This window comes from Ambystoma mexicanum, chromosome 12 (assembly GCF_040938575.1).
Source record: "Ambystoma mexicanum isolate Mex_15411 chromosome 12, UKY_AmexF1_1, whole genome shotgun sequence".
Classification (NCBI taxonomy): Eukaryota; Metazoa; Chordata; class Amphibia; order Caudata; family Ambystomatidae; genus Ambystoma; species Ambystoma mexicanum.
In genome coordinates this window covers 459,756,153-459,783,147 of record NC_090936.1, presented here as the reverse complement: position 1 = coordinate 459,783,147, position 26,995 = coordinate 459,756,153, and the positions used below count along the sequence as shown (strand labels likewise).

Genomic DNA, 26,995 nt, shown 5'->3' with positions numbered 1-26,995 from the left:
GGGAACTGGAGCATATTAAAATGAATGGTCAAGACATTCAATTGTATCAAGACTTAGCTCTAGTAACCTTGCAAAAAAGGAGAGCAATGGCCACACTGGTCAAAGCGTTAGTAGAGAAACATATCCGTTACAAATGGACCTTCCCATTTGAGTTACTATTCACATGGGAAGGAAAACAGAGAAGAGTGACCACGTGGGAAGAAGGCCTCAGTACGATGGGATTACAAGAGGAAGAGATGGAACGTGAGGAGGCTACACTCAGGAGAGAACGAACAAGGAAACCTGAGGGCTGGGAATCAAGCAAGCAAAAGAAGGCAAACGCAGGAAGGGAGACCCGGAGAAAAGTACCATGAGAAACCCAGGAATTACATATACTTTGGATTTTAACACGGAACTGCTGAAATTTAGACCCAATCGGGGGGTGGGATGAGAACGGAGCTGCACGAACAACACGGAGATGGTGGTCTTGTCATGACCCAGCGGTTTGGATCTCAGTAAGGACAGATGGAACAATGGGGTTTAGAATTCCCCACAACATACCCCCAGCCCCCGAGGGTATGGAGGGCAGGGAGCGAAGGGCGCAACGCACTAGCGTCAGTAGGAGCCCTCGCCCTCCTCGGGGGACTGTTTGGTTGGTTTAAAGTTCAATGTTGGGGGGAGGGGAAGAGTTCATGGGAGAAGGGGGTCGGAAGCATCGATGGAAAGAATCAAGCACAGAAAGGGACTCGAAGCCAATGTATACTTGCATAACAGAATGGGGATGATACGCATTTTAACCTATAACATTAGGGGCATGAATCACCCAACAAGAAGATATGCCTTCGTCAATGTGGAGATTGAGGGATATCGCATTACCCTCGCCTCAATATATGCACCCAATCAAGGACAGGATGGTTTTCTCAGAGACGTTCTGGGGAAATTAGAAGACTTTGCAAAGGGGGAAGTGATCATGGGAGGGGACCTCAACATGGCATGGAACCCACATTTGGATAGAAGCACGGGGAACATACACGGCCAAGGGGCACCATCAAAGCGTCTTAGACAACAGATGGACCACATGGCCTTGAAGGATGTCTGGAGGGAACTGAAGGGGGAACAAAGAGGGTACACATATTTCTTGCATGTTCACAATACCATGTCCAGGATAGACTACTTCTGGGTATCGGTGGGCCTCATGGGTAAGATACAAGGGCTAGAAAAGGGAGCGATAGCGCTCTCGGACCATGCCCCACTATGGCTAGACGTGTCTCTTCCTGGGAAGAAGATGGGCTATGGACGTGGAGGTTACCGCAGGAACTGATCCAGGACCCAATAACCGGGGAATCCATAAGGGAAATGATAGAAGAATATTTTGCACAAAATGACACGGGGGAAGTCACGATGAGCACAGTCTGGGACGCGTTTAAAGCAGTTATGCGGGGGAAGATGATGGCGCTGAAAATCACGAAAGACAAACAAAGGTATATGTGGGAAAAGGAGTTGGAAAAAACAATTGAAGATATCCAAGAGAAAATGCTGTCACACCCCACTAAGATATTGAAAAAAATCGCTGAAACATAAAAAGGGCCAATTAGAGATGCTACGCATAAAAGGTGCAGAAAGGAACCTACTATATCTGAAACAGAGATATTACATAAAAGCGAAAAAAGCGGATAGACTCTTAGCGAGACAACTCCGTGCGAAACAGAAAGAAACAACAATTAAGGCCATGCGTAATGCGAATGGTGACATACAAACGCGCACGCAAGACATGGGGGAAGCACTGAGGGAATACTACCAAACTCTCTACTCTAAGGAACGCCCTAACATAGACGCCCAAGACTCTTATCTAGGAGCCCTACAGATCCCTACGATCTCCAAGGAGGATAAACAGTCCCTAGAGAACCCAATTAGGAAGGGGAAGTTAGAAAAGCAATAAATGGACTCCCAGGTAACAAAGCTCCAGGCCCAGATGGTTTTACGGCCCCATTTTATAAAAAATACTCAGACTTATTGATCCCAGTCTTAACTAGGCTCTTCAACTCATTTAAAGATAGCGGCAGCGTGACCCCCCACAATGAATGAAGCGAAGGTGTTGGTGTTTCACAAAGCAGGTAAAGATCCAACATACCCCTCATCATATAGACCAATCTCCCTGATAAATCTGGATGCAAAAATCTATACAAAGATTCTGGCAACAAGACTATCCCCGCTCCTCCCAAAACTGATCAGTATGGACCAATCTGGCTTCATCCCAGGCAGGCAAACCCATGACAATACTAAGAGGCTCATTCATCTAGTGGAAAAAATAGGCATAACTCACACCCCAGCGATACTGCTATCGGTGGACGCCGAGAAGGCGTTTGATCGAGTGGAATGGTCAATGTTATTTAGAGTTCTAAAGTGCATGGGTTTTGGAGAGCAATTTATTGCGAGCATCAGAGCGAACTATAACTCCCCATCCAGTAGAATAGCCATTAACGGAGAGGTTACGGACAAGGTGATAATATCAAGAGGTACTAAACAGGGCTGCCCCCTTTCCCCATTACTGTACGCTCTCTTTTTAGAATCTCTACTAATAAAAATAAGGGAATCGACACTCATTAAAGGGATAGATATGGCAGGACAACAACATAAGGTGATAGCGTAGCGGGTGATATGCTAATAACCCTAGAAGATCCCAAATCCACTTTGTCAGCAGCGGTGGGGGAATTAGAAGACTTTGGGGCCATCTCAGGTTTGAAGATATATAGAACAAAAATCAGAAATCCTAATCCTGGCGGGTGATAGAGCAAACATCGAAGGGGAAGCAAAGCTACTCGACCTTAAGATCGTAGAAAAAGGTATAAAATATCTGGGAATAATAGTACCTCAAAAGATTGGGCAATTCTATGGGGAAAATTACCCGCAACTACTCACAAGCATCCGTAGAGAAATTGGCAGATGGAATCCATTACAGATATCTTGGTGGGGCAGGATTCAGTCAGTTAAGATGACCATCCTCCCAAGGGTACTATACTACTTTCAGGCTCTCCCGGTGGGCGTCCCCCACACGTTCTTCAAAACTCTAACGAAATTCGTATCATCCTTCATATGGAAAGGGAAAACGCCAAGAATAGCTAGGACGGTCCTCACGGCACCAACCAGAGAGGGGGGATGGCACTTCCACACTCAGAAATTCTATCAGGCGGCGCAGATTGAGGTCCTGCGGGAGTGGGTGGGGGAAGAATCCGCAGCAGATCTGGGCCAAGCAAGACAGGGCAGTAGCGAGAACCCCAATGGTAGCGCTTCTCTGGAAACAGAGGCAACAAAGACATGAGAACTTGGGGATAAGTGAAATAATGAGGACCACGCTGGAAGCATGGGATAGCCAAACGCAGAAAGGTATAATGACCACAACACTGGGACCCTTTACGCCCGCCCATAAGCAGGAATCCGCAATTCCCACCAGGGATGGAACAAGGGGCATATGACAACTGGGAGGAAGCAGGCATAAAGAAAATAGGCGAAATGTTCATGGACAATGAAATTAGGTCACTAGAATCCTGCTTTGCAGGCTCAACTCTCCCCAAAAGCGATATATATAGATAAGAGCAGTTAAAACATTGGCTAAATTCCCCGATAATCACCAAGGCGGCAACTAGGGATCTTACATTGTTCGAAACATACATCATCCCCAACAAAGGGGCAAAAAAATGGGTATCGACTCTGTATAAATTCATAAACACACAAGGGGAAGAGGTTAAATGGTCATACAGGATCAAGTGGGGCAGAACGTTGGGGGAGGAGCCGACGAAAAAACAGTGGGAGGATCTATGGAAACAGATCCCCAAAATGACTTGTTCGGCACAGACTAGAGAGATGTGGATCAAAATCATGACACAGTGGCATTATACCCCAGAGAGGCTGCATTTGATGTTCCCCAACACGTCAAATCAATGCTGGTGAGGATGTGCCGAGGTGGGAATATGGAAACATATCTGGTGGGATTGTAAAGGCATAAAGCCCTTTTGGGAGGAAGTTAAAGGTGAGATGGGTAAAGTATTCCCGGATGTGGGGCTGATTGGAGAAGGGGTGTGGCTTTGTGGAATTAGAGATGACATAACAAGGCTATACGATAAATCACAGTGGAGAAGCTTAATGGGACTTCTCATTGCGGCATGGACAACTATTGCCCAGAACTGGAAGAATAAAAACACCCCACTGACCTATACTTGGCTACAGAAGGTATGGGCCCATATAACAATGGAGAAAATCACCCACATAATCCAAGGAACGAGGGACAAGTTTGTAAAGGAATGGGATGGGACTCTGCAATACCTTCAGTCAGACTTTATGGAACAATGGTGCCCCCATAATATCAAAGTATCAGACATCTTCAACGCATAAAAGGAACCCCTTGACACCATGATTTCAAACGACCCGAGGGGTGGGAGGGGGGAGGGAGAGGGGGATGTTATAATGTTTGATGATTATTCTATGTAAAAACCAATAAATACAAGTTTTAAAAAAAAAGGGTCCCCACAACAACACAGACACACACGCACAGGATATTGAGGTGGAGATGAGAAAATATAGAAAGAGTGTTCAGGAGATGTTGGATGATCGTACTGCAGCACAAAGCAGATAGTTGCAGGTGGAAGAAAAGAAGGATGAAACTTGGTAAAGCAGGCATTTTTGGATAATATCGATCTGTGGGGATTTGGTAACAGTTGTGACACTTCGCAGGATTCCGTCACTTCTCCCCAGAGGGTGAGCCTGCTACGCAATACGCTCCCTAGGTGTAGAGGCAAGCAGGACCTCACCGGGTGAGAATCTACCCATGGGGACAAGGACTCTCGGTCCAACGAGGAACTCCCTTCCCAACTCATTTACCAACTAAATAACCACCTTACTGAGAGGAAACAAGAAGAATCTATATATATATTTGCTACTGTAACACTATGTGAGAACCAATACCTAGTTGTTACTATCAAGAATAAAACCAAAGGAGTGATAATGAATGTGAAGGAAACACAGAAAAAGTACTTCTGCAGCTGCTGGAGAAGCCCCAGAGTAGCGTCATAAAAGTGGGAGTAACAGGAGAGAGAGACACACAGATGTTTCAAACCCGCCGGGTGTCTGGTGCTGGAGAAGACGGGGAAACGCTGCTTCCCAACATGAGAAAGAGCAGCAGAGGACAGGGGCATGAGATGCCTTGTACAAAGGGCAGACTACAGACAGCCTGTGTGGAGTCCAGTCCCAGGAGTGACGCCCAGAGAGGAAGTGGTGGCCGAGCTGGGGAGGAAGCGGAAACCCCAACTGGAGCCGATACCACTTGTGAGGTGAAGCCAAGTCCGAGGAGCAACGCCCTAGGAAAAGGTGGTGGCCGAGATGGGGAGAGAAAGGAAATCCACGCAGGAGCCAATACAACTTGCACGAAAATACACGGGAACCTGTGGAGAGAAGGAAAGAAATTGAGAGACTGAACCATCCTGACAAGAAGCTGTGCGTTCAAGGAGGAAAGCGCCAACCCATTGATGCAGTCCCGATTGAAGGAAGTTAACGGGGACAGCGGGAGATCTGGGGCTCCGGTCTCTCCTTCATCCCTCACATCATGGACCTTACCAAGAAGGCCCACTTCCAGCTTCACCTCCTCAGGTGCATTCTCCCTTTCATCACCTTCCCCCAGAAGCTCAATGTCTCCAGAGCTCTGGCTCTCTCTAAGCTGGACTACTGCAACAGCCTCCTTCTCAATCTCCCCCTTTCCTCCCTACACCCTTTCCAGCTAATCCAGAATAGGGCTGTGCAAGGGAGGCATGGCATCACAAGTATGGCACTGACACAAAAGTACAATTTGTAAAATATTTTTTTTCAGTTCTCTGGGTTTGGAAAAACTCCTACTTTGCCATATAGCTAGGATGGGAGTAGCACACCACATCAAAACGTGGATCGAGGCACGTCTGGCCTTCAACGTTACAATCGCTTTTCCAGTGTTCCAAAACTTCCTTCACAGTTCAAAAAAAGGATTCACAGTTCAACCAAAGGTTCACTCAAGCCTTCCTAGATTGTGCTGGGACCTGTCAAAGTAAAATGTTCACGTAGGTCTCCCTCAGTCTGGCTCAGACCTCCCACTCACAGCACTTGTAGGGGGTCCCTTCCCCAAGTTTTAGTCACATCCGTTATTGGTTCCCTTCCTCTAATTTATCACACTTCCGGTCTCCCTCAGTCAGACTATTACCTTTTCCTGATGTCAAAGACTTTCGAATGTGCAAGGCTTTTACTATCGACCTTGCAGGACCAATTCAACTTTCCCTTCACTCACACTCGTGTTATTTTTCCCAGTGTCTTTTGGTCTATGTAGTTCAATTTCATAAGCACAAGAGTTCAATATTCACTTTCCACTTCCCCTTTTGCTGGGGTCAATCTTGATCTTTTTTTTATTGTATATGGCTACAAATTTAACCTTTCACAAACAAAGTATTTAAACTATTGATAAAATCCAAAGCTTGAGAAAAAAAAGTTCATCCAAAGCAAATAGGTCAATTTTTTTACAATCTTCAGTCCTCAAAGAAACATCAGAAGAAGAGGTGATGTGAGAATTAGAGGAAAAAGGGAACACAAACAAGAATAAAAGAGGAAGAAAAAGACAGACTTCCTCAAGAGGTCAGTTCACCAGGATTTAACATTTTCGGCGGGCAACATATTGAAGTCCAGACCCTCAAACAGTCTTTTGGCAAAGATTTTACAGTTCTATTTTACAGTCCACCAGCATCTTAACTACTGCAATCGTCTTTTGTTGGGAGTGGCCATCAATCAGACTTTCCCAAAGATGGTCATACCCCCAATATGTTGAATCAGAGATGAACCTGCTGAAGAACTGTTGTCTGAAACTTCTCGTGCCCTCACACGCCAACATCAGATGATTGATAGATTGATTTTCTGGTTTGGCACAAATTTGACACAAGTTCAGACCTCTCCTCGCTAAGATTTCCCCTGTATGTAAGATGTTCAGTCGTAGTCTCATAAATGTATTCCTTAGTCTCCAATCTGGGAACTTAATTGGATATTTACTGAGGAAGCCCAATTTTCTTTCCGACATTTGGAGAGGATTCGGGTTGGGACATGATCTTATTTTTTCAAGTGTCTGGATCCAATCCATTTCCTCCCCACTTTTTTTTAGCCTTTGTTGGGTTTTCCTTCAGCAGTTTTGGGTCTATATCTGCACTCCCTAGCTGTTCCTTCACCAGTAAGTCTAACCTACCCAAATATTGAGAGCTACCCGCCTCCAGATGTTTTCTCATGTTTGCGTATAGTGAATCGTCTTGGGTCATCATAATACGGTGTTGCAGTAACATCAATTTCCACCTCGCTTGAGATTTTAATGATCTAAGGCCCAGTTCGGATCTAAGGTTATCCATAGATAGGCTCATTGGTAGACCTAGTACATACTTCCACAAAAGACCTTCCCATTTTTGCCAAGGCGTGTCCCATAGTTGGGGTTTGGCTTCAAGACCATATAGTAGGACAGGGATGACTTTGGTCTGGTAGAACTTAAGGACTGGTATAATAGAAAATGAACCATATTTCCAGAGAATTCTTTTCATCTGTGCTACTAGTGGTTTTATTTTTTATCAAGGTCCGACTCTGCCTTACATATTGCTGGGGTGGCATAGATCTTATACCCCAGATAAACCAGGTCCTCCACCCTTGTAATTACCTCCCCACCCAAAGACCACTTTGGGAAGATGATTTTTTTGTTCTTTTGTCTAAAGACCAGCACCCTTGATTTACTTGAATTTAACGAGAGCCCATTTTCCACAGCATATTTTCGAATACCATTGACTAGACGTTGCAGGCTAATGGCCGTTTTATCCAGGACCACCACGTCATCAGCGTAAGCCAGCCAGTGTATTTTTTCCCACTTATGGATGGGCTAGCCAACCCCAAGGGTGCTAGGAAGTCCCCCATATCAGCTGTGTATAGATTTAAAAACAGGGGGGCCCCTAGACACCCCTGCCTCACCCCCCAGTTTACTCTCACTGGTTCTGACAGGTGGCCCTCTGAATCTAATCTCACTCTGATATCGTTTTCTTTATGGAATTCAATGAGCATCGCCAAGAGCCCCTCTGGAATGCCTTTTGCTCTTAGCTTCAACCAAAGCCTGCCCCTGTCCACTTGGTCAAAGGCCCTTGAGAAATCAACCCAGGCACCATACAGTTCTCCCCCCTTTGCCTGTGTTTTTTCAGTCAGGAGGTTTAATATCATCCCATTCACTGCGGTTGAGAGCCCCCTCCTGAACCCCGTTTGGCACTTTGACAGCATCCCAACTTTTTTTCCCCATGCTTCCAGTTCCCCCAGCAAGATTTTCATAAATATCTTGCTGTCAATATCCAGCAGGGGGATGGGGCGATAGTTTTTCGCAGCCTCCCTATCGCCCCCCTTGAATAATGGGATAACTGTAGCGGTGCGCCATGATGTCGGAAGTTGTTTCTTTGCCAATATTTCCCTAAAGTGCCAATTGAGCAATTTGGCCCATAGAGCCGGGTTTCCTTTCAATACTTGGTAGGTCAGGCCGTTTGGGCCAGCAGCTTTCGAGGAGGAGGCCTTCATAATGCACTCTTCGATATCCGAGGCGTTGAACTCAAGATGCCAAGCAGCCTTAGTATTGTAATAACAGGCTGTTCTTTCTGGCTTTCCAAAGACTGAGTTTAAATCCATTCACTCTCGGGTACCAAGTTGCAAAGTTGGGATGTTTTGTCCCCCTCCATCTCCTGCATGGTATCCCAAAACCCCTTTGCATCCCTTTTGCCCAAAACTTCTTGGATATGCTCCCCGTCCTGTTGGAACCTTTTTCTATTTTGCACCACAGACCAATGTTTGTACACGTTTTTTAGCCTTCTTATTTCCACCTCTTGTTCAGTTTTGGATAAAAGGGAATCTTTTTTTATGAATTTCAACTTCCTATTGAAATCTCTTTTCTTTGCCATAGTTTCCTCAACATAGATGTGCCGATGGGTTTGTTTGCAGCCACCACCGTTGAACTTCGGAGGACAAGTTTGCCAGATAAACTTAATAAAGCCTGAAGGTGAGCAATTCTCATTTTGAACAGCTTCTGATAAGGCTAACAGCCTTTCATTCAGGTTAGCTCCCCCTGTCTTATATTTAAGCAGTCGAACTTTGCCTTTCCTGGCTACTAACCTCTGAGTATTTAATGGCAAGATTATCAATGTTATTTCTGGAAAGAAGAGTTCCAGCCTAAGATGGTCACTACCGCCCCCTTCTTCTATGTTAAGGCTTACTTTATGTTCAAAGAGGCCACCCGACAAGAAAAGATAATCCAATATCGAGGCAGATGTGCCCTGGATCCTAGTTGGATTAGCCGGTATATCTCCTGGCAGGCTCCCATTTGACATTTTCAGGTCCCAGTCATTTAACCAATCTACCCACAACTGACCATATTTGGAAATTCTTTTCCCAGTTAGTATTCTTTATTTCTTGGGAGATCAAGGCATTGTGCGTTCAAATCACCCCCCAGGATTATGTCGGCCCCTGGAAATGCTAACTTCATGTCTCCTGGAGCCTTAGCTAACTCATCCAAGAATACACGGAGCACCATATTTGAGGGATCTTGATCATCACGTTTTTAAAGTTAATTCACTTCGTGGCTTTATAATAAGAACATTTCACCTTTCGCAGAGACTTTTGAGTGGGCTACTTCCTTTCACTGGACCACTCCACTATTCAGTATCACTGGCATCACAGTTATCGGTAGTTTCAAAGTTCACCACAGGTCTGCCTTTCTTTGCGTCTCATCCACACGCATGCAGCCTTCAATTGTAAGATATATTGTTGCCACTTCAATCTTTCCTTAACACACAGCAGTCTTTCATCTCACTCAGACTCACCGGCTGTGTGCATTCCTTTCTTGTCTTGGTCATTTTAATTAATGAGTCAAGGTTATTACTACAGGCTTGGTCCCGCCTCCCCAACTGTGTCGTTCACCCGGGAGGGTCGCGGGCGCCTTTGAAACCCAATGCAGTCTTCTTGTCTGGGATTTGGACTTCTCCATGTATCTCTTATGGTTCTTTGAAGGCAACAACCTCCTGCAGGGAACTCCTGGGTTCCTTTACCCTTGGTTCTCGTCTCTCAATCCATCGCCCTGCTCCAGTAGGTTCACCTTCGCCCCAGAAGTTCTGCTGCTTCTCGTGTTCCACCTTGCTCAGAGTGTGTCTCTGTGTTCTGCCTTTTATCCACGTGGGGAGAGCTAATGGGTATCATATGTATGTGATTGAAGTCAAGTGCCTGACTTTGTCTGACCTGATTAGCAGGACATGTCCAATGAGATGTTACGCTCAGTCATCCTCTTCCTCGGCCCAGTGTTTGTGTAGAAAGTGGGGGTAGGGTTAGGGAGGGGGGAGTTGGGCCATCTGGGAATCCTATAAAATAAGAGGGGTCATGGGTACGGGAAAGGGGGAATACTGTGTCACACCATTGGTCGTCTCACCCCCACACCCCGAAGACCCCTCACCCAGGTGATCCTCCCACACTGGTCCACCCGTAGGGTCTGGATCCAAAGGCGATGGCCGTGCCCTGGCCACCTGCGAGAGAGATCCCCTGGGTCTAGTAGGTGAGACACTCTCTGGTTTCTCACAGCTGCAAGACTTCTCACTGGTCTCAAGCCCATACACCATATCTCTCCAGCCCTAGAATCTCTCCTCTGGCTCCCGGTGGCTGCAAGGATCAAAGTCAAGATCTGCTGCATCATCCACAAGGCTTTGTGAGGCCTTTGTCAACTAAGAGTTGCATCTCTGCTCGGTTCTCCAAAAATGAAAAGGTCACACAATAGACCTCTAATTGGACTGTTGATGAGTCATAGAATCAAGTCTCTGTAGTTAGAGATAATTGAGAGGCCTTTGACCACGCTATCTCCAACTCCCTGCTTGTCAAACACTTCCCCAAGCAGAGAGTGGGGGGCAGGTCTCTCTCCTCGGCTGGTGCCTCCCTTTGGAACAGCCTCCCTGCCCCTCTCAGACTTGAGCCAGACCTCCTTAAATTCTGGAAACTGCTCAAAACTCTGTCTTTCCCGACCTCTTTCCCTTCCCTGCTAATCACCCCACTGCCACAGAGACCAGTGGCCTGGTTCTCATGAATCTTACAGGATACCAGGCCTTCTACCCAGTCGATGCCAGCACCTCCCCCCCCCACTGCACTGCCCCTGCGGGCCCCTGCTTGGCGGCTCTACATCCCACCCTTGGGAGTCGCCAGCAATAGTACTTAGTGTGATGCCTCCTCCTTGGCACTTCCCTCCCGGGCCCCCCAGCAGCACATGTCCATTCCTTGCCCTGCCCCCCACCATCCCTACCGCCTCCACTTCTCTTCACTGCACTTGCACGTCTGAATACCACAAGGCCTAGTCGGACCACGACTGTATATTTGCTTTTTTGCCAATGTTTTTGCTCTCCCCCTGTTTCCTTCCAATTTAGCCTTGTGGTGCTTTGCAACACACTTCTGCTGTATAACCGCCTAACAAATGCTCAATAAAATAAAATAAAAAATAAAATGAAATGTGATAAAACCATCCTGACAAAACATTGTTGTTGATTAAGAATTGTGGAAATGTTTGTTTTTCAATGAGAAGTTCGGTTAAAATATTGACAAGTGTGAAGACAAAAGGTCCACATTACGAGGTGGGCGGTATTCCAGCGTTACATCTGCCAGAATACCGCCCAATGCAATTATCATTACCGCCACTTGGTTCAGCAGTATTACCACCAGATTACAAGTGGCGGTGTAGGTCCCAATTTTTTGGTAGCCTTTAGGACTCAGTGGGGCATTTCGGCATAATTACTGAGATGCTTCCGCTGCAGTAATTCCACCAAAAATGGACAGAAAGTCGGTGGATTTACCTGCAGCGCATGGCTGGAGGTGAATCCTCCACATTTCCCCCAAACTAGTTGGGCGGTGCAGTAATGCGGCAGTAATGGCATTACCCAGAACGCCCAAGTTGTAATGAGGCCCAAAGTCTTTTTTGTTTTGTGGAAACGTTGCCAAATGCCAAGTGAAAGACTTGGAGTGAGAATAACTTTATGTTGAATACAAAGCAAAGCTTGGCTATTAAAATTTACTTTCTTATTCGAAACATAGATTTGGAAAAAAACTGCTTTAAACCTGGGGAAGGGGATCAGACCCTGGTAACATAGATACAGGTTTAGAAAGTTGGAGTATAACTGTTATTTTGTTAAACCTAAATGACCATATTATGCCAGATTGAGTGTGTTAAGTGTGAGGGACAGATTCCTTTTATTAGAGTGTTTTCCTTTAGTCTTCGTTTGATAAGCAGGGAAATCCTCTTTAGGTTAAGGATAGTGAGGCGTGTATTACACCCTTAGAAGTTAACATGGCTACTTGTGAAAAACCTATCAAGTTGTCTGCCTCGCATTTCTGACCACTCACACAAATTCCTAAAAGTAGCTCTCTCGACTTTGGGAACATCCAAGTATGCCTTCCTGTCTGAAATACATTCGTGCACTGCTATCCTTTTTTATCCACATCAAACATATTTCGTAGGCTTTTTCCAAGTAAGTTGTGAATGGACTCTCACATAAAAGTGGATTATTCCTGTTAAACATTGATTGGTCTGGCTTCCAGACCAATGACTTTTGAAGGACTTACTTTCAGGGTCTCTGAATCACTGGAGGACTATGCACTCCAACCTTCAGCTGGCATGCAACATTTGCTAGCTAGACACAGGGCTACAGAGCCTGTCCTGGGTCACTAGTTCTCATCTCACCGAGAACAGCCTTTGGCAGCTTTCCTTTTCAATACTCAGAGCTCTTTCTGCATCAAGCTTGTGGCAGATTGATGCATTGGGGTCTTCTATCCACTGCTGCACTCAGATGGTGGCCAGCACATGAGTATCTTGGCTGGATAGGTGCCTCTAAGGGTTCATAAGAGGGGTGAACAGGATGGGTGTCAGAGGCGGGAGAAGTTAACTGCAGGGAAACACAATGGACAGAGGAAGTGACTTCTATGGGGTCATGGCAGCCCTTATAAAGGCTGATGCAGCCTCTGGAACACTGCACATTCATTTTGGAGGGGAGGCTGCTGTAAAGATACAACAGAATTTCTAGAGTTCCAACCACGCGAAAATGAAGCATACGCAGAAAATCAGATTACAGTGTAGATGTGCTCCAGTCATGGCAATTTACTCTGACCAATGCGAAATAAGTAGCATTAGTCAAGTTCACTGTGGGTGGTAGTTCACTTACCTGAACTTACAGCAACAATATGCCCCCTTGTAAGCAAGCTTAGCAGTGGCTATGGTTCCAAAGAGAAATTAGATTGATGGACGGCCCCGTAGATGGAACCAGGGGTTAGCCGATTGTGGCGTTAGCTGCTCACTATATGTTCCACCGAGTGCCTGCTTCCATACCCTCCATCTGCCAACATTAATCTGCTCTAATCCACTGTAAAATTCACAAAGGTGTCCACATGGTGCACAATGAAAAACCTGAAGAGAGAAACTACAGAAGCCATTATCCAAACGGTCGAGAACACGCTTAAAATAACGATACACGTATCCAAACATTACGGGGTAACAGAATTAGAAAACAGTGTGCTTTGTTAGAATGCAATGATTATTAACAGGCATAATGTCGCCATTACCTGAGGTAGACGTTGCTGAGCAGCACCTCGCCACACAACTCTCATGGGAAGGCATGTATACCGGATCATCGCCTCGCGCCCCATTATTAACGGCTGGCTTGATATCGACTGTGGCGTTTTCCAAGATATCGGTTGGACAGGTGGAGCTGTCAGAGTTGGTAAGTGGAATGAAGGTTAGAACCAAAAGCAGCATCAGCCTGCAGACACGGTTCCAGCCCATGTTCCCAGCTATGCCTGCTTCAAACGATGGCTTCTTCCCGCGGTTGCAGCCCATGCCGCTATGTCTGCTTCAAACTCCTGGCTTCTTCACCATCGATTTCCATGCACCCAATCAGCGAGCTGCAAAGTTATGCTCGTTTTTTCGGGCTGGGACATTTTCAAAAAACATCCATTGCAGGTGACATCTCTAGAGATAAAAAAAAAGCACAGAGTGCGACTCACATCATGAATAGGTTTATTGCATTCATTTTAGAACTTAAAGTAGCTTTAAAAAAAAAAAAAAGTCTTCACTGTTGGACATAAAACCGCCCGTTAAGGTCATGTGTCTCTACAGCCAAGTCCCATTTGAGAATAAAGGGAGTCAACCAGCTCAAGATACTAAGGGGATTCATTGTGTTGGTTTTTCCTCAACCCTCAGTCCAAGAAATCGATGGTAAGGCAGTGGTTAACCCTAAACTAGCACTCCTATGACAATTGGGCATTGATAGTACAAAAAGAACATTGATTATTTCCATATATATATATTTTTATTTATTGTGCATTAGCCAAAGTATATGACTTTTTACACTTTTCTTTACATACAAAACATTTCACAAAGAGAAAATTCAAAAAAACAGCAATACATATTTCATTTAAATACATTTAGACTGATATCAAAGAGACAAAGAAAAAAAAAGGAGAACAAAAATAATGAAAACTCAAATATTAATAAAATTACAACTCTCATCCCAGTTCCTTTTGGTAGTTATCTAACTTTAGATCTCTCATTAATCTTATTTCCATATACCTAGTTAACCTTTGGTAGGAGGCAGTGCCCAAAGGTTTGCTTCGCAACGGTTAACTTGATGAAGCTAAAGGACACAGTTGTAATAATAGAATATAAGATGATCAGCTGTAAGCAAACACATTCGAAAAAACAAAATATAAAAAAGCTGTAACAGAAATAAAACCATTAAAAAAGGGTTTAGAATAAAACTGCAGTTCATACAACAAACGAAAAAGGGCCAGAATGCAAATGAGACAAACATTTGTAGTGAGCTACACACGTTTCATGGGATGTCAAATGTTTATCATGACCAACCTCTTGTGGTCTATCCCACATCACTTGGAAGGCAGATGGTGCCAGACGGCTCTGAAACGGAGCTTGGTGCCTGGACAGATTTAAAAAAAACAAGCATAGGAGTGACTTTGCTTTTGCTCTCTTCTAACCAGTTATTGCTGGTCAGAGTCCCCTGGTGAACCTGCTCGATTTGCAGATACTGTGTATGAGGAATCTGGACAATATTTCCCTTCTCCCCAAAGGAGAGCCCCACCTCACTTGAGACTAGGGAGGTGAGCCCACTATGCAAGACCCTCCCTGGGGGTCTGGGCAACTGGGACCTAACTGGGAGTGACTCTGCTCTTGAGGACAGGGACAGGGACTCCATTCCAATTCATCTAGTCTGCATTTATGGATGTTGGAAAGACTGGCATTCCCCGTTACAACCTTAATTAACAAAGATCTTTATTTGATTATTGGCTTTAGGCAATGCTGAAGGCCATGATCAAGTAAGAAGGACGTACTTCCTTTTGCTCAAATGACATGTATAAAGAGAGCAGTCTGTGCATACAGGAGAGACTCCTACAGAGGGAGGAGGGCAACTGCTACGCATAGTCGAGCCCCTGTAGCAACGATATCCTGGAGGGGCGGAGCCACATCAATCTGCAGAGCCAGCTGTGGCATGAACAGAGTGAGAGCTGTGAGGTGAAAGCTGGACGGCGGGTGCCTTGACCAAGAAAGAGGCTCCCATCAGGGGATGAGGCACGATGGGAAGAGAACCATCTTCTTTGGTGGCACGACCACTGAAGAGCAGTGGTGGGCCTGGCACCCAGAAACCAAAGCCGAGACCAGAAACTGGACAGGTGCCCGGGTCCCTGAATTCCACCCGACAATCGCCTGTTCTGCCAAAAGCAGTACTGACGGGAACACAGATGCATCGATTTGAGGATGCCAGTGAGTCCTATAACGGTTGGTTTCATGGATTACCAAAACCGAAACAGGTACGGAAAAAAGAGCGAAAGAGATATGAACATTGTATTTCATGGCTGGAATAGCCACCAGAAGTAAGAAGCTACTGGACACACAGCCCCACTAAAACAGAGTGAAAGAGATACAAACACTGTATGTTAAGGCTAGGGTAGCCGACCAGGTCATTAAAGATGGACAGACACAGGCCCTACGGGGATGAAAGTGAAGAGAAGAGGGTGAATGCTCTGCAGCGAGGCTAGCAAAGTGCATGAGGCCATAGGACTGAGCAAAATACACGTGCAAGCAAATGCCTCAAGTTAAATATTGTAATTGTGAAACAGAAACCCATCGAGAACCAAAGAATTTTGAGGAGTCCGAGTGCCACAAAGGTGGGAAACAGAAAAGTGTCTTGTCAAGTAATACTGAAGGGATTTCGACATATGAAATGAAACCTAAGGAAAAGTACAAGACGATACAGTTTTCTTTATCCAGGGGGAGGGTGAACCCCATGCAGAAGATAATTATAATTTCTACCAAGAGGCTATCTGAAGATTGTGAAAACTATACACCATTGTGTACTAAAATATTTTTGAGACCAAGAGCAAGTCTAGGCCAAGTTGGGCAAGGTAGAAGCCCACACCGAGGCTATTGTGTAAGCCTCCCCTTTTTCCTTTTAGTTAGGTGTTTTCTAAAGTGTTGGGGCCAGTTAGGGGTTTGGATTCCAACAGAAGACTTATTTTTCTGCTTTACGTGCACCATTAGTTTTAGTTTGGCTAGGTAGGGAACTTCCCTTATAGTTATAGGGCTAGTTAAGTATTTTTTTCTTTTATTTTTAATAAACATCTTTAACTATGACCCAACGTAGTCAGAGTCCTCCTCATAGTTCACCACAAGTGTTGCATCACAGTCGTTTGTTTCCAGATGATACGCAATTGTTTTTAGCTTTCACATCAGCTTTTAATACCCAGTCTTTTATTGCACTTAACGCTTTAGTTGGTCTTCTGACCAATATGCTGCATACTTTCTTTTTAGAATATATGATTGTTTACCATCCTTTTGCATTAATTAACCTGCTCCCGGCAAGCGGCAGGAACTGAACTACATTTCCCTACCACCAGCATGAGCGCAGGCATTCTTATGATAGTATACGATATATGATATGATAGTTTATTTATATAGCGCCTATACACAATGTGTTTCAAAGCGCTTCAAGGCAAGGGAGGGAACAAGGGAAAATACAACCACATTCTTACAGGCCATGAACAGTAAGGATGTGAAATTAACTATCGTACTCGGCCTGAGGACATTTCAGATAGTGCAAGAGCTAAGACATAGATAAGGAAGGGAGGGGGAGAGTGGGAAGGAAATGGAAACAGACAGGTGACTACCGTACTAGGCCTGACGACATTTCTGGTAGAGCCGGAGAAAAACAAAAAGGTGAGGGAGAGGGGTGCAGAAAGGGAGTGGAGGAACAAAACAAGCAAATATCATACTAGGCCTGGCGACATTTCAGATAGTGCTGGAAGAGTGGTGGGAGGGAAAAAACAGTAATGGGAGGGTGGAGGAAACAGACGAGGTTGCTATCATATTAGGTCCAGGGACAATTCTGATAGAGTAAGTGCATAGAAGAAAGTAAGGGTAGGAGATAGGAAAAGGGAGAAGAGAAAGGAGGAGAGAAAAGAGAGTAAGCAGTCAAAAAGAGTGGAAAAGCAAGAGTGGAGAGCGAATACAATTGCTGAAGTCAGTAGTAACACATAATGTTGCAAGCCAGGATACAAGATGAAGATGGGAACAGCATGATTCAGGGCCTCCATGAGTACAAGGTGCAAAGGAAGTCCAGCATGAGAGTTGAGAAAGAGTGACGCACCGTGAATGAATGAAGTCCATAAAAGTCAAATCCAGCATTGGCCACAAGACAGTGATGGTGAAGGAAGGCACCAGGTGGGCGGGGCTTGCTAAGTGGTGAAAAAGAGCAGCAGGCAGGAAGGTACCAAGTGGGTGGGGCTTAGGCCAGGTGACCTAGATCCACTTGCACCTGCTCCCCATCTGCAAAGGAAAAGAAGCTGGAGGGCTCCTTTAGTAGGGAAACAGAGCGGGATGCAGGAAGGCACCAGGTGGGCGGGGCTTGCTAAGTGGTAAAAAAGAGCAGCAAGCAGGAAGGCACCAGTTGGGCGGGGCTTGCTAAGTGGTGAAAAAGAGCGGCAGGCAGGAAGGCACCAGGTGGGCGGGGCTTAGGCCAGATGACCTATATCCACTTGCACCTGCCCCCCCCATCTACACTCCAACGCACCCAAAGGGTTTATAGGAGTTATAGTGGGTTAGGTCTGTTGGGCCTGGTGGGCTGGCCAGCTCGGCTGATCCTTTCCCGTTGGCTTCTTTGTTTGCCCTCATTCACATCTCACCGTATTCATAATCTTGCAAGTACTGGCATTCGTTTTTGTTAGGTAACTTCACTTGATTTAACATTATGTTTAGCATAGTTTACACAAGGATGAGTTGAAACTCCTTTGCCGGTAACTGCAGAGTACCCAGCGCAATCCTCAGCCCCCACCCCCCCTCTTCCATAGTGTGTTCAACGTTCTGTTAGCTCTGAGGCAGGAGGCATGCAGAAGCATGGGCATCATCTCAAACACATACAGAAGTCTTGGCAAAATAATCATGTTCACTAGTGCCACCCACCCCATCAACGAAATCGGAAACCTTTCCCAAAATTCAGCAAGCTTGCCAAAGGCTGCCAACGCCCGCTCCATGTTCCTCCGATACACCCAATTCCAGCTGGCATTCACCACGATACTTAAATACCAAAACCCCCCTTCAGGAGTCTCCATCCGATGATGCAAGAGCTCATCCCCCACTTCCCCAAGCAAAGTGCAGATCACAGATTTGGAATTATTGATGACCAGCCGGGAGAGTCTCCCAAACTCTCCCACTGTGGCCGTTACTTGGTCTAAGTGCACAACCGGATCCCGAACATACAAAAGCACAACGTAAGCATATAAGGAGATGCAGTGCATCAGACCACCCATCCACAGACCCTCTGCTTCATGCCTCTTTCGATAGACCCATGCCAGTCGTTCAATAATCAGTGCAACAACCAGCGGAGACAGCGGACAACCTTGTCGGGTGCCTCATTGCACTTGCCACAGACTTGATATCCCCTTTATCCTGCACCCTGGAAGTCAAGCCCCCATACAGGAACCTCACCCACTCAATAAATTGCCACCCCCCCAGTCCCATTTTAGTCAGCACAATCCACTGAAAGTCCCAGTTAACGGAGTCAAAGGCCTTATAAGAATCCAAGCTAATCACTGCTAAGGAGTCCCAGTATTTATCTAGGATCAAAAATAACCGTCTCAAGTTTGTGCGATGTACCTACCCGGGATAAATCCAATCTGGTGCAGGTGTACCAATACCTGCATAACCGGTGACAGGAAACCCGCCAAGAGCTTACACACAATTTTAACATCTACATTGATCATGGATAGAGACCGGTACAAAGCACAAACCCCATCATCCCTGCCCTCCTTCGGTAAGAGTATCACCAACATTTCCAACACAGACACAGGGAGCTCCCCGCGCTCCTTGGCCTCTAGGAAAACCTCCAGGAGCCTACGGACCACAACAGCTCCTTGCAGACGTTATACACCTGCACTGTAATCCCATCAACTCCTGGTGTTTTCCCCAAGCTGAATCCCTCAACAGTCCGCCCAACCTCGAACAGCCACGGCAGTCCCCAGGTGCCCTCTTTGCTTCTCAGTAAGCCCACTTACTCGACATACAGGGTGACATACAACTCCCTGAACCATGAACAATTACCATCCTACTGGGTAAATATCACACCATCCAAGTCCATCACAGATGCACTGACCCCCCTCCCTCCTCAACAACCAGGCCAAAATCTTGCCTGCCTTATCACCCTCGGATTATCAAGTCTTCCCCCTTGCCCCAGGCAAGTCACTTTTGGCAACTGCAACCGTCTCACATGAAACCTCCCCGCTGGCCAGCTGCTGCTCCAGAGAGGCCACCCTATGTTCCAGATCCAGAACTACAGCAGACACGAATCTTCATACCCCAACATTTGCAGAGATGCAGACCCCTAGTGCCAATGACCACCTTAAGGGCTTCCCACTCAGTAAACCTATGAGACGTCGATCACCTATTGTCCACCAAAAACAGAGAAATCTGGTCCCCCAGGTAGACCCTAAAAGTGCTGTCCGACAGCACACTGTTCATCAACTCTCCACCTGTGAATGTGCGGCCTAACATTCTTCACTGTCAGCCCTAAAAGTAGTGGTGCATGGTCGAGAGAGTCCTATCCAGGAATTTCACAAATGCATAGTCTATGGACAAGTATGACCCCGTGCATCGCTGAAAAATAGTAGCTACGCTCTCCACCGTGCCGCAGTCGCCATGCATCCTGTAGGCACATATTCACAAAAACGTTTGACAAGACCTTGGTTGCCGTTTCCCTGGGCCACACCGTCTCACTCTCGACGTCTAGTGCACAGTCCAACACACAGTTAAAATCCCAGAGCCAGAGAATCCAAGCAGCCCACTGTCCAACTATCAAATCCTGCATACCCTGAAAAAAAGTCAGCCTGAGCCACATTCAGGGTATAAGTTCTGTGAGGGGTCAGAAATGCAAGGCAGAGAACTTGATATAGGGTTTTCACAAGAAGCCATTTTATTAACTTAAAACGGTGTGATAAACGCCTCTCTTTCCCGAACCTAACATGGGTTTCCCTACCTATGAAACTAAGATTACAGGAAAACACCAACATAAAAAAGGTATATGTCCCTCACACTTATACATACAACAGGTATTTATATGGCTGTTCAGATTCATTAAGTCCCTGTCCATTCCAGCTAATTACATTTAACACAGCCATTGATTAGTCCCAGCTCCCTCATTACCCATTCTGCCACACGTGACTTAGATCAAGTCCACCATACGTATGCAAAGATAACCTAGAACCCAAACAAGCCCAATAAGCATCCCTACTCCCCCAACCCAGCACCCCACACCCCAAACAGTAGACAAAACCATCCCAAATGCTTCAGCATTCTCCCCCACCCAACAAGACCTCAAAATGAGGTTCCACCCCATGACCCAAACAAGCCACACTTAACCAAGGTCCAATGCATGGGCAAGAGGTAGAATACTTGGGGCCGCTCCCACCACCAGCTGAGAAACCCACCACCCAAACGCCACCCTTCCTCTACCCCCCCTTTCGGACAAAGCACCCCATTGCACCCCCATATCCTCAGAATTTAGAACCCACCCTCGATGCCCCCCATCTCAGCTTTGGAGCACTAATCCAGGAGCCACCAGCAGTACAGATTCTCAGAACCTCCCATCCATCTGCAGCACCTATGCCGGCTAAGACCCACCTCGACTATCCTCCTCCATCCAAAAACCAGCAGCCAGTGTCCTCAAGTACCCTCCATGTCCATACCGGGGCGATCAGCAGGATCCCCCTCCCCATCTTGGCCATTGCTCCCATGCTGCGACCTCTCCCTCAGGGCCAGCGTGCCATCCTTGCCCACACAAATCCATCCCATCAACGCCTCAGCTATTGCATGTCCATGATGTTGGGAAGCGGCCGCACAGGCCAGCCCAGATCCAAGCCTGGGCCCCACGTCTAGTCATAGAGCCATCCGATGGTCCATTGTCCAGCCAGACCCAGACCTCACTCAGCTTGTGAAAGAAGAAAGATTGTTCATCAGCCAACACCTTCCATTGTGCAGGATAAAACATCATGCATTTATAGCCGAGCCTCCTTCTCACTGCATCGTATGACTTGCATTGCCTTTGCACCACCTAAGCGAAGTCCAGAAATGATAATCAATGCACCGCCCATGTTTTAGACAGGAGCACAGCCTTGCATCTTGGAGAATCACATCCCTGTCCTGAACATTTAGTGTACCCTTTCAATTGAGAACCATATGGAAAGGCCTTTGATTTTCAAGGTATCCACAAATAGCTTCTGCAAAAACAGCTATCCTCGGGCCTTCCTCCCCTTCAGCCACTCCGAGAATTCGAACATTGCTCTGCGTGGAGTGGCCCTCCGCATCCTCAGCCTTTTCTTCAAGCAATCTCATAGTTGCTGCAAGAGTGTTAATCATCAATCGCAGCACAGTCACTGTGTCCTCCACATCTCTCGGTCACCCATTCCCCCACCTTCATCAAGTCCACCCTGACCAGCGAGAGCTCTATAGACACCATTTGCGATTTATTCTCCCAGGATGACCTGGAGTCCTGAATAGCCTTCAACAACCGGCCCATTGTTATGGCTCCCCCCTAAATCACAGGGCCCCTGCCCTCCTCTGCAGCTTGTGGCTTCAGCTTAGACTGCCTGCCTCACCATCCAGACATTGCTCCAGCTTCTGCTGCTGGCCCTTAACCATCATGCGGTTGGCATGCCAAGGGAATTTAGCACCCCCCCATTTGTCAAGACACTGACAAGTTCTCTCCCAGGCACCTATCAGGGACACTCGGCCTCCACGACAGCAATGCTGTCTATCTGCAGTGGGGTAAACTGGTCCACCCCCAGGCACAGCCCCCACTCACCCCGCCAATCACAGGAGCCTTATGCCCCAGCCAAATAGAACTCACTCCAGGGGTTGCAGAATACTAAACAACTTCAGGCTTCAAGTACCGAAGAGTAGCCCACTTGCCAGGCACGCTCTCCCTCACGCCTCCACGCTGCAATCCCGCACTGTAAGCACCGGCTGACCCCAGCATGCCCCCACCTCATAGGGCATGATGTCAATCAGGTAATCCCCTCTGTGCTCCTCCACATGCAGCTCCCAGCAGTCTACATCACCTACCATATCCTGCCAAGCCCTCACGGTCTCCGAGGCCACTGCACAGAGCCCAGGCAGCTGCTCGGTCTTCCATTCCCCTCCGGAGTGATCTGGCACCTCTGTCAGAGCAGGCTCCTCCCCCACACATCATGGGCTACTCGCCTCGCTCTGTGCGCCTCTGCCAACACCACAGAAGTGTGGTCTTTTCCCTAGTGATACAGAGAGCTCCAAGCCCACTCCGGGTTGCTCCTCCAATGCAGGCGGTAGATCTATGGCTCCGATGCACACTCAGCACCGTAGCCCCCGACAGCCGACCTAGGCCTCCTGGGCTACCAAGGTCTCTCCGTCGCTGTGAGCCAAGCGCTCACACAGGGCAAGACAATCAAGCTGCGCCTCTGTTTGATCGTTCAACAGGCGCTGGTTGCCCAGTTTTCATGCTCCGCTACTTCAGCGTGTCTTTAGAGCCCTTATATGAATGTTCCAATTCGATGAAGAGCCATGATTTGACAGGCTATCATGGCTATCATGGGGGTTATCTTTGGTGGTGGAGCTCACAGACACATGGCCATATTGGCCAGGTGCTCGTTCTACCGCCCCCACCCCACCTCTACGAGTTAGAAAACTCTTTAATAACGCCTCCTTCGCAGTTACCCAAAGAAACCTCAACAAAAAACGTATTACCAATTCAATTCTTGATAGACCTATACCCCTGCAGTGACCCGCGTACAGGAGTACAGCATCAGGCAACTCTCTTCGATGCATTTAAAATCAACTTTTGCTCCGCTATGAGCCCCAATTCAGCCCTTTATAATTTGATCATGAAAATCAAATTCAACTTATTGTTCTTGACAAAAACATTAACAACAATTCCACTGGTCTTTCCAAACACTTTATTACTTCCCCAGAATATTCTCTCATATCCTTAGATAGATCGAACAAAAATGATGGCAGCCTGACCATTGTATTAAGACCTCTCTCAATTTGTGACAATTTAAGTTTCTTACTTCTAGCAAGTTCTTGCAAACTAAGTTTTACTCCTTCTGAAACAAACTATTACATTACTTTACCGCCCTCCGAATGTTTCTAAGAGCAATTTTGTTGAGCAAATTACTGATCTTTTATTATCTGATGAAATTGGATTCTCAAACAACCTTCTCTTTATTTTCGCAGGGCCTGCTGACTTTTGTCTATTAAATACAGGTCCTACCCATATCAGGGACCATCAATTATACTTGATTATATCAAATAAAATCACTATCAGCCCTCCTGGGTCTGATCTTGACTGGCCTAATCATAAACTTATTCATTTTCTTTTTGCATCTTAAACCGTTTTTTAGAGTCAAGCCAGTACCCCCATTTCCAAGCCGACTTCCCAAGTTTCCTGTTAAAAACCTGAATCTTTTATACCAATAATTCAATCTGCTTTTGATTCAGTTCATTTAGACTCAGACTGAATCTCCAAGTTGAACTTATAACTAGCTCCTATTAGAGATTACAGATTCCTTAGCTCCTTTAGGGAGAGTAACCCTAACTCAAATAGGCAGAAATTAAATTATAAATAAGTATAAATCTGAAATGGTGTCAGCTAAGAAGTATTTGTATACCCCCTTTGATGAATCAGAGATGATTCTGCCAGAAAACCTGGCCTGGGACCCTACCCATGTGGCCATGGAAAAGCAGACGCTTCCGGATCCTGACCCTGGGGGTGGTGTTCTGCAGGAGGATTACATGAAGGAGAAACAGGTCAGGAGGACTGGGAGAACGCCTTGACTAACTTCCCTAGAAACCCTACAATATTAATAGCCTATTGTGGAATTGAAACGTTTAAAGAAAAAAGGTAACTTGAACATTGGGTACTTCAAGTCCCACAATGCCCAAAGTACTGGGACAAGGAAGAGGGACTAGGAGACAATACACTGCAAAGAGCACTCTAGTGGTCCTAATGACCCACACCTGAGCAGGAGTTTTGAATATATAAGACCCACTCAGGTGCAGGCCATAAGAAGTAGGAGGTGGAGTGGTTGCAGAGACTCCACGTTGCAGTGGCAGTAGAAGGGAAGCATGTAGAGCTGAGGGTATCCAACTTTGATGGCCGTAAATGCAGAGGTTGCGCGGTGGAAGGAGGAAAGAGGCTCTCTTTATTGGAAGTTGTGCTCCGGTGGCAGGCGAGCACCAGAGTGCTTCTGGAGCAGCAAGAAATACTCCTTTTCCAACCGGCACAGATTACGAGAAGCAAACCGAAGCCATTTGCCGTGGAGGAAGCAGAAGGAACTGTGGCAGCGGAGTGAGCGGATGTGTATGCAGCAACTGTTGAGTTCACCACTGTTGGGTAACCACGGTACGCTCTGTGATCACCCACTGGCCACTAATAATAATTCGGAATACAGAACTGGTGTAAAGAAGTTAAAGTGGCAGAATAAGAACTTTGTGAACCACCAAGAAAGTTATAATTGTGATTATAAAGGTCAAAGTCATTGCCAAAGACAAAAGAGGTAAATACTAAAAGAAATTAACACTAACCAACATTGCCAGAGCCAAGAGAGGCCAATACTGAAGCAAGCTAATTATAACCCTTATTGCCAGAGTGAGGAATAGGCAATAGTTGAAAAGGACCACCGCAGCCATTGTCTAAGAAGAAGAGCAAGAGAAGAAGAGCAAAAGAAGAAAAGCAAGAGAAGAAGGGCAAGAGAAGAAGTGGAAGAAAAATCTGCTATAAGCTGAAAGAAAGACTTGTCATCTAGTGGAACTGTTCGCTAAAGTTCAAGTGAAAGATTTTTGGAGCAAGACTAACTTTATAATCAGAACTTGGTTACAAACAGGAACTTTCCCATTTTAACCCTTGATTGAAAATTCTGCTTTGAATCTGGGGAAGGAAATCCAACTCCGGTTACAAGGATGTACAGTTGTTAGGTTTATGTTGAACAGAACAGTTATTTTTGTTATATCTGAATTGCCATATATTACCTTTATGAGTTTGATGTATAAGTGTGAGGGACAGATACCTTTTTATCAGAGGGTTTTCCTTTAGTTTACATAGATCGGCAGGGAAATCCTCTTTAGGATAGGGATAGTGAGGTGTTTGTCAAACCCGGCATCTTCTGAAAAACCTTTACCAAGTTGTCTGCCTCACATTTCTGACCCCTCACACCCCAAAACTAACTTAGCTGGAAACTCACTCACAAAAAGATGTTCCCATTTGCTAATGAAGATACAAGAAAAGATAGTGATTTTCCAACTACAATACTGTGTTGGGTGTATATGCCAGTCTAGTTTTTGCCCTCCATATGGCCCTGAAGCCATTCTTCAAGCTGTGGGCATGATAAGGGAGATTCAGAACTGTCTAGGTGGTAACCACCCTATTGGAAGGTGCTAACCACCCTACTGGGCCTGCACTCACTCAGGTTCTCTTTGTTCTACCGGTTTATCCACCTTCTAAATTCCACTGGTGTCCCCTTCTCGGTCCTCTCTCACTCTGCAGCCAGGTATAGCGCCGGCTAACTGGACGCCTCACTGACTCCTCAGTGAGTGGTTTTGACGTTGTTTGATAGGCCCACTGCCCACCACAAAGTCATTGTGGTCACGCCGCCACAGACATTTTGATTCCCATAGCCTCTCTTTCTCACTGCGTGTAAACGCTGGGCCTCCAACCTTTTGCGCTCGCATTCAGGCCACTTCTGAAAGTTGCAGGCTCTGCGGCTCTTCTTGACTCTGTCTCCTCTTTCTTGTTCGAAACTGTATATTTTGGTTTTGTCTTCGGCCACATCTCTGGACTTCACAATGTTGCTCATATCTGATAGTCCCATATAGGCCACCATGGGGAATGGCATGGAGAGTTCCTCACTGGAACAGGAGTCCTTGTCCCCAAAGGGGGTGGGAGGCGGGGGAGTCTCTCCCAGTGAGGTCCCACTTGCCCAGACCACTAGCGAGGGTCTTTGCGAAGCAGGCTCACCTCCGTAGCCTCAAAGGGGAGGCTCCCCCTTGGGGAGAAGGGACAAATTCCCTCCACTTGTCACAACACCCAATTATGGTTTAAGCTTACAGGCTTCTGCTTTTGAGACAATGAAACATTGTCTGAGATTTTAACTCGGGTGAAGTCCGGGTTGCAAAGTAATTGGCTCAGTCTTAACACTGCTAAGACTGAACTTGCGATGGTATACTTCCAGCTACTCTCAACCTACGTCTCTTCAGTATACCTCATGATCTAGACACCGGTTTTCTTAAGAGTTTAAATAATAGTTAAGTCACTAGGAATCCATTTTGGTTCACTTGAAGAGTTTCCAGCACAAATTGATCAGACCATGAGTAGCACTAATTACTCACCCGTATCTCTCTTCT

At 46.2% G+C, this 26,995-nt stretch overlaps 1 protein-coding gene across 1 annotated transcript in view; it reads right to left on the bottom strand.

The window, feature by feature from the left end:
• MANSC1 (MANSC domain containing 1) overlaps nucleotides 1-26,995 on the bottom strand; it is a 168,399-nt gene that overhangs the window by 60,711 nt on the left and 80,693 nt on the right. The window contains exon 2 of the mRNA XM_069628713.1: nucleotides 13,627-14,032. Coding sequence (XP_069484814.1) covers nucleotides 13,627-13,900 — 274 coding nt within the window. The 5' untranslated portion in view covers nucleotides 13,901-14,032. The remainder of the gene's footprint in view (nucleotides 1-13,626; nucleotides 14,033-26,995) is intronic.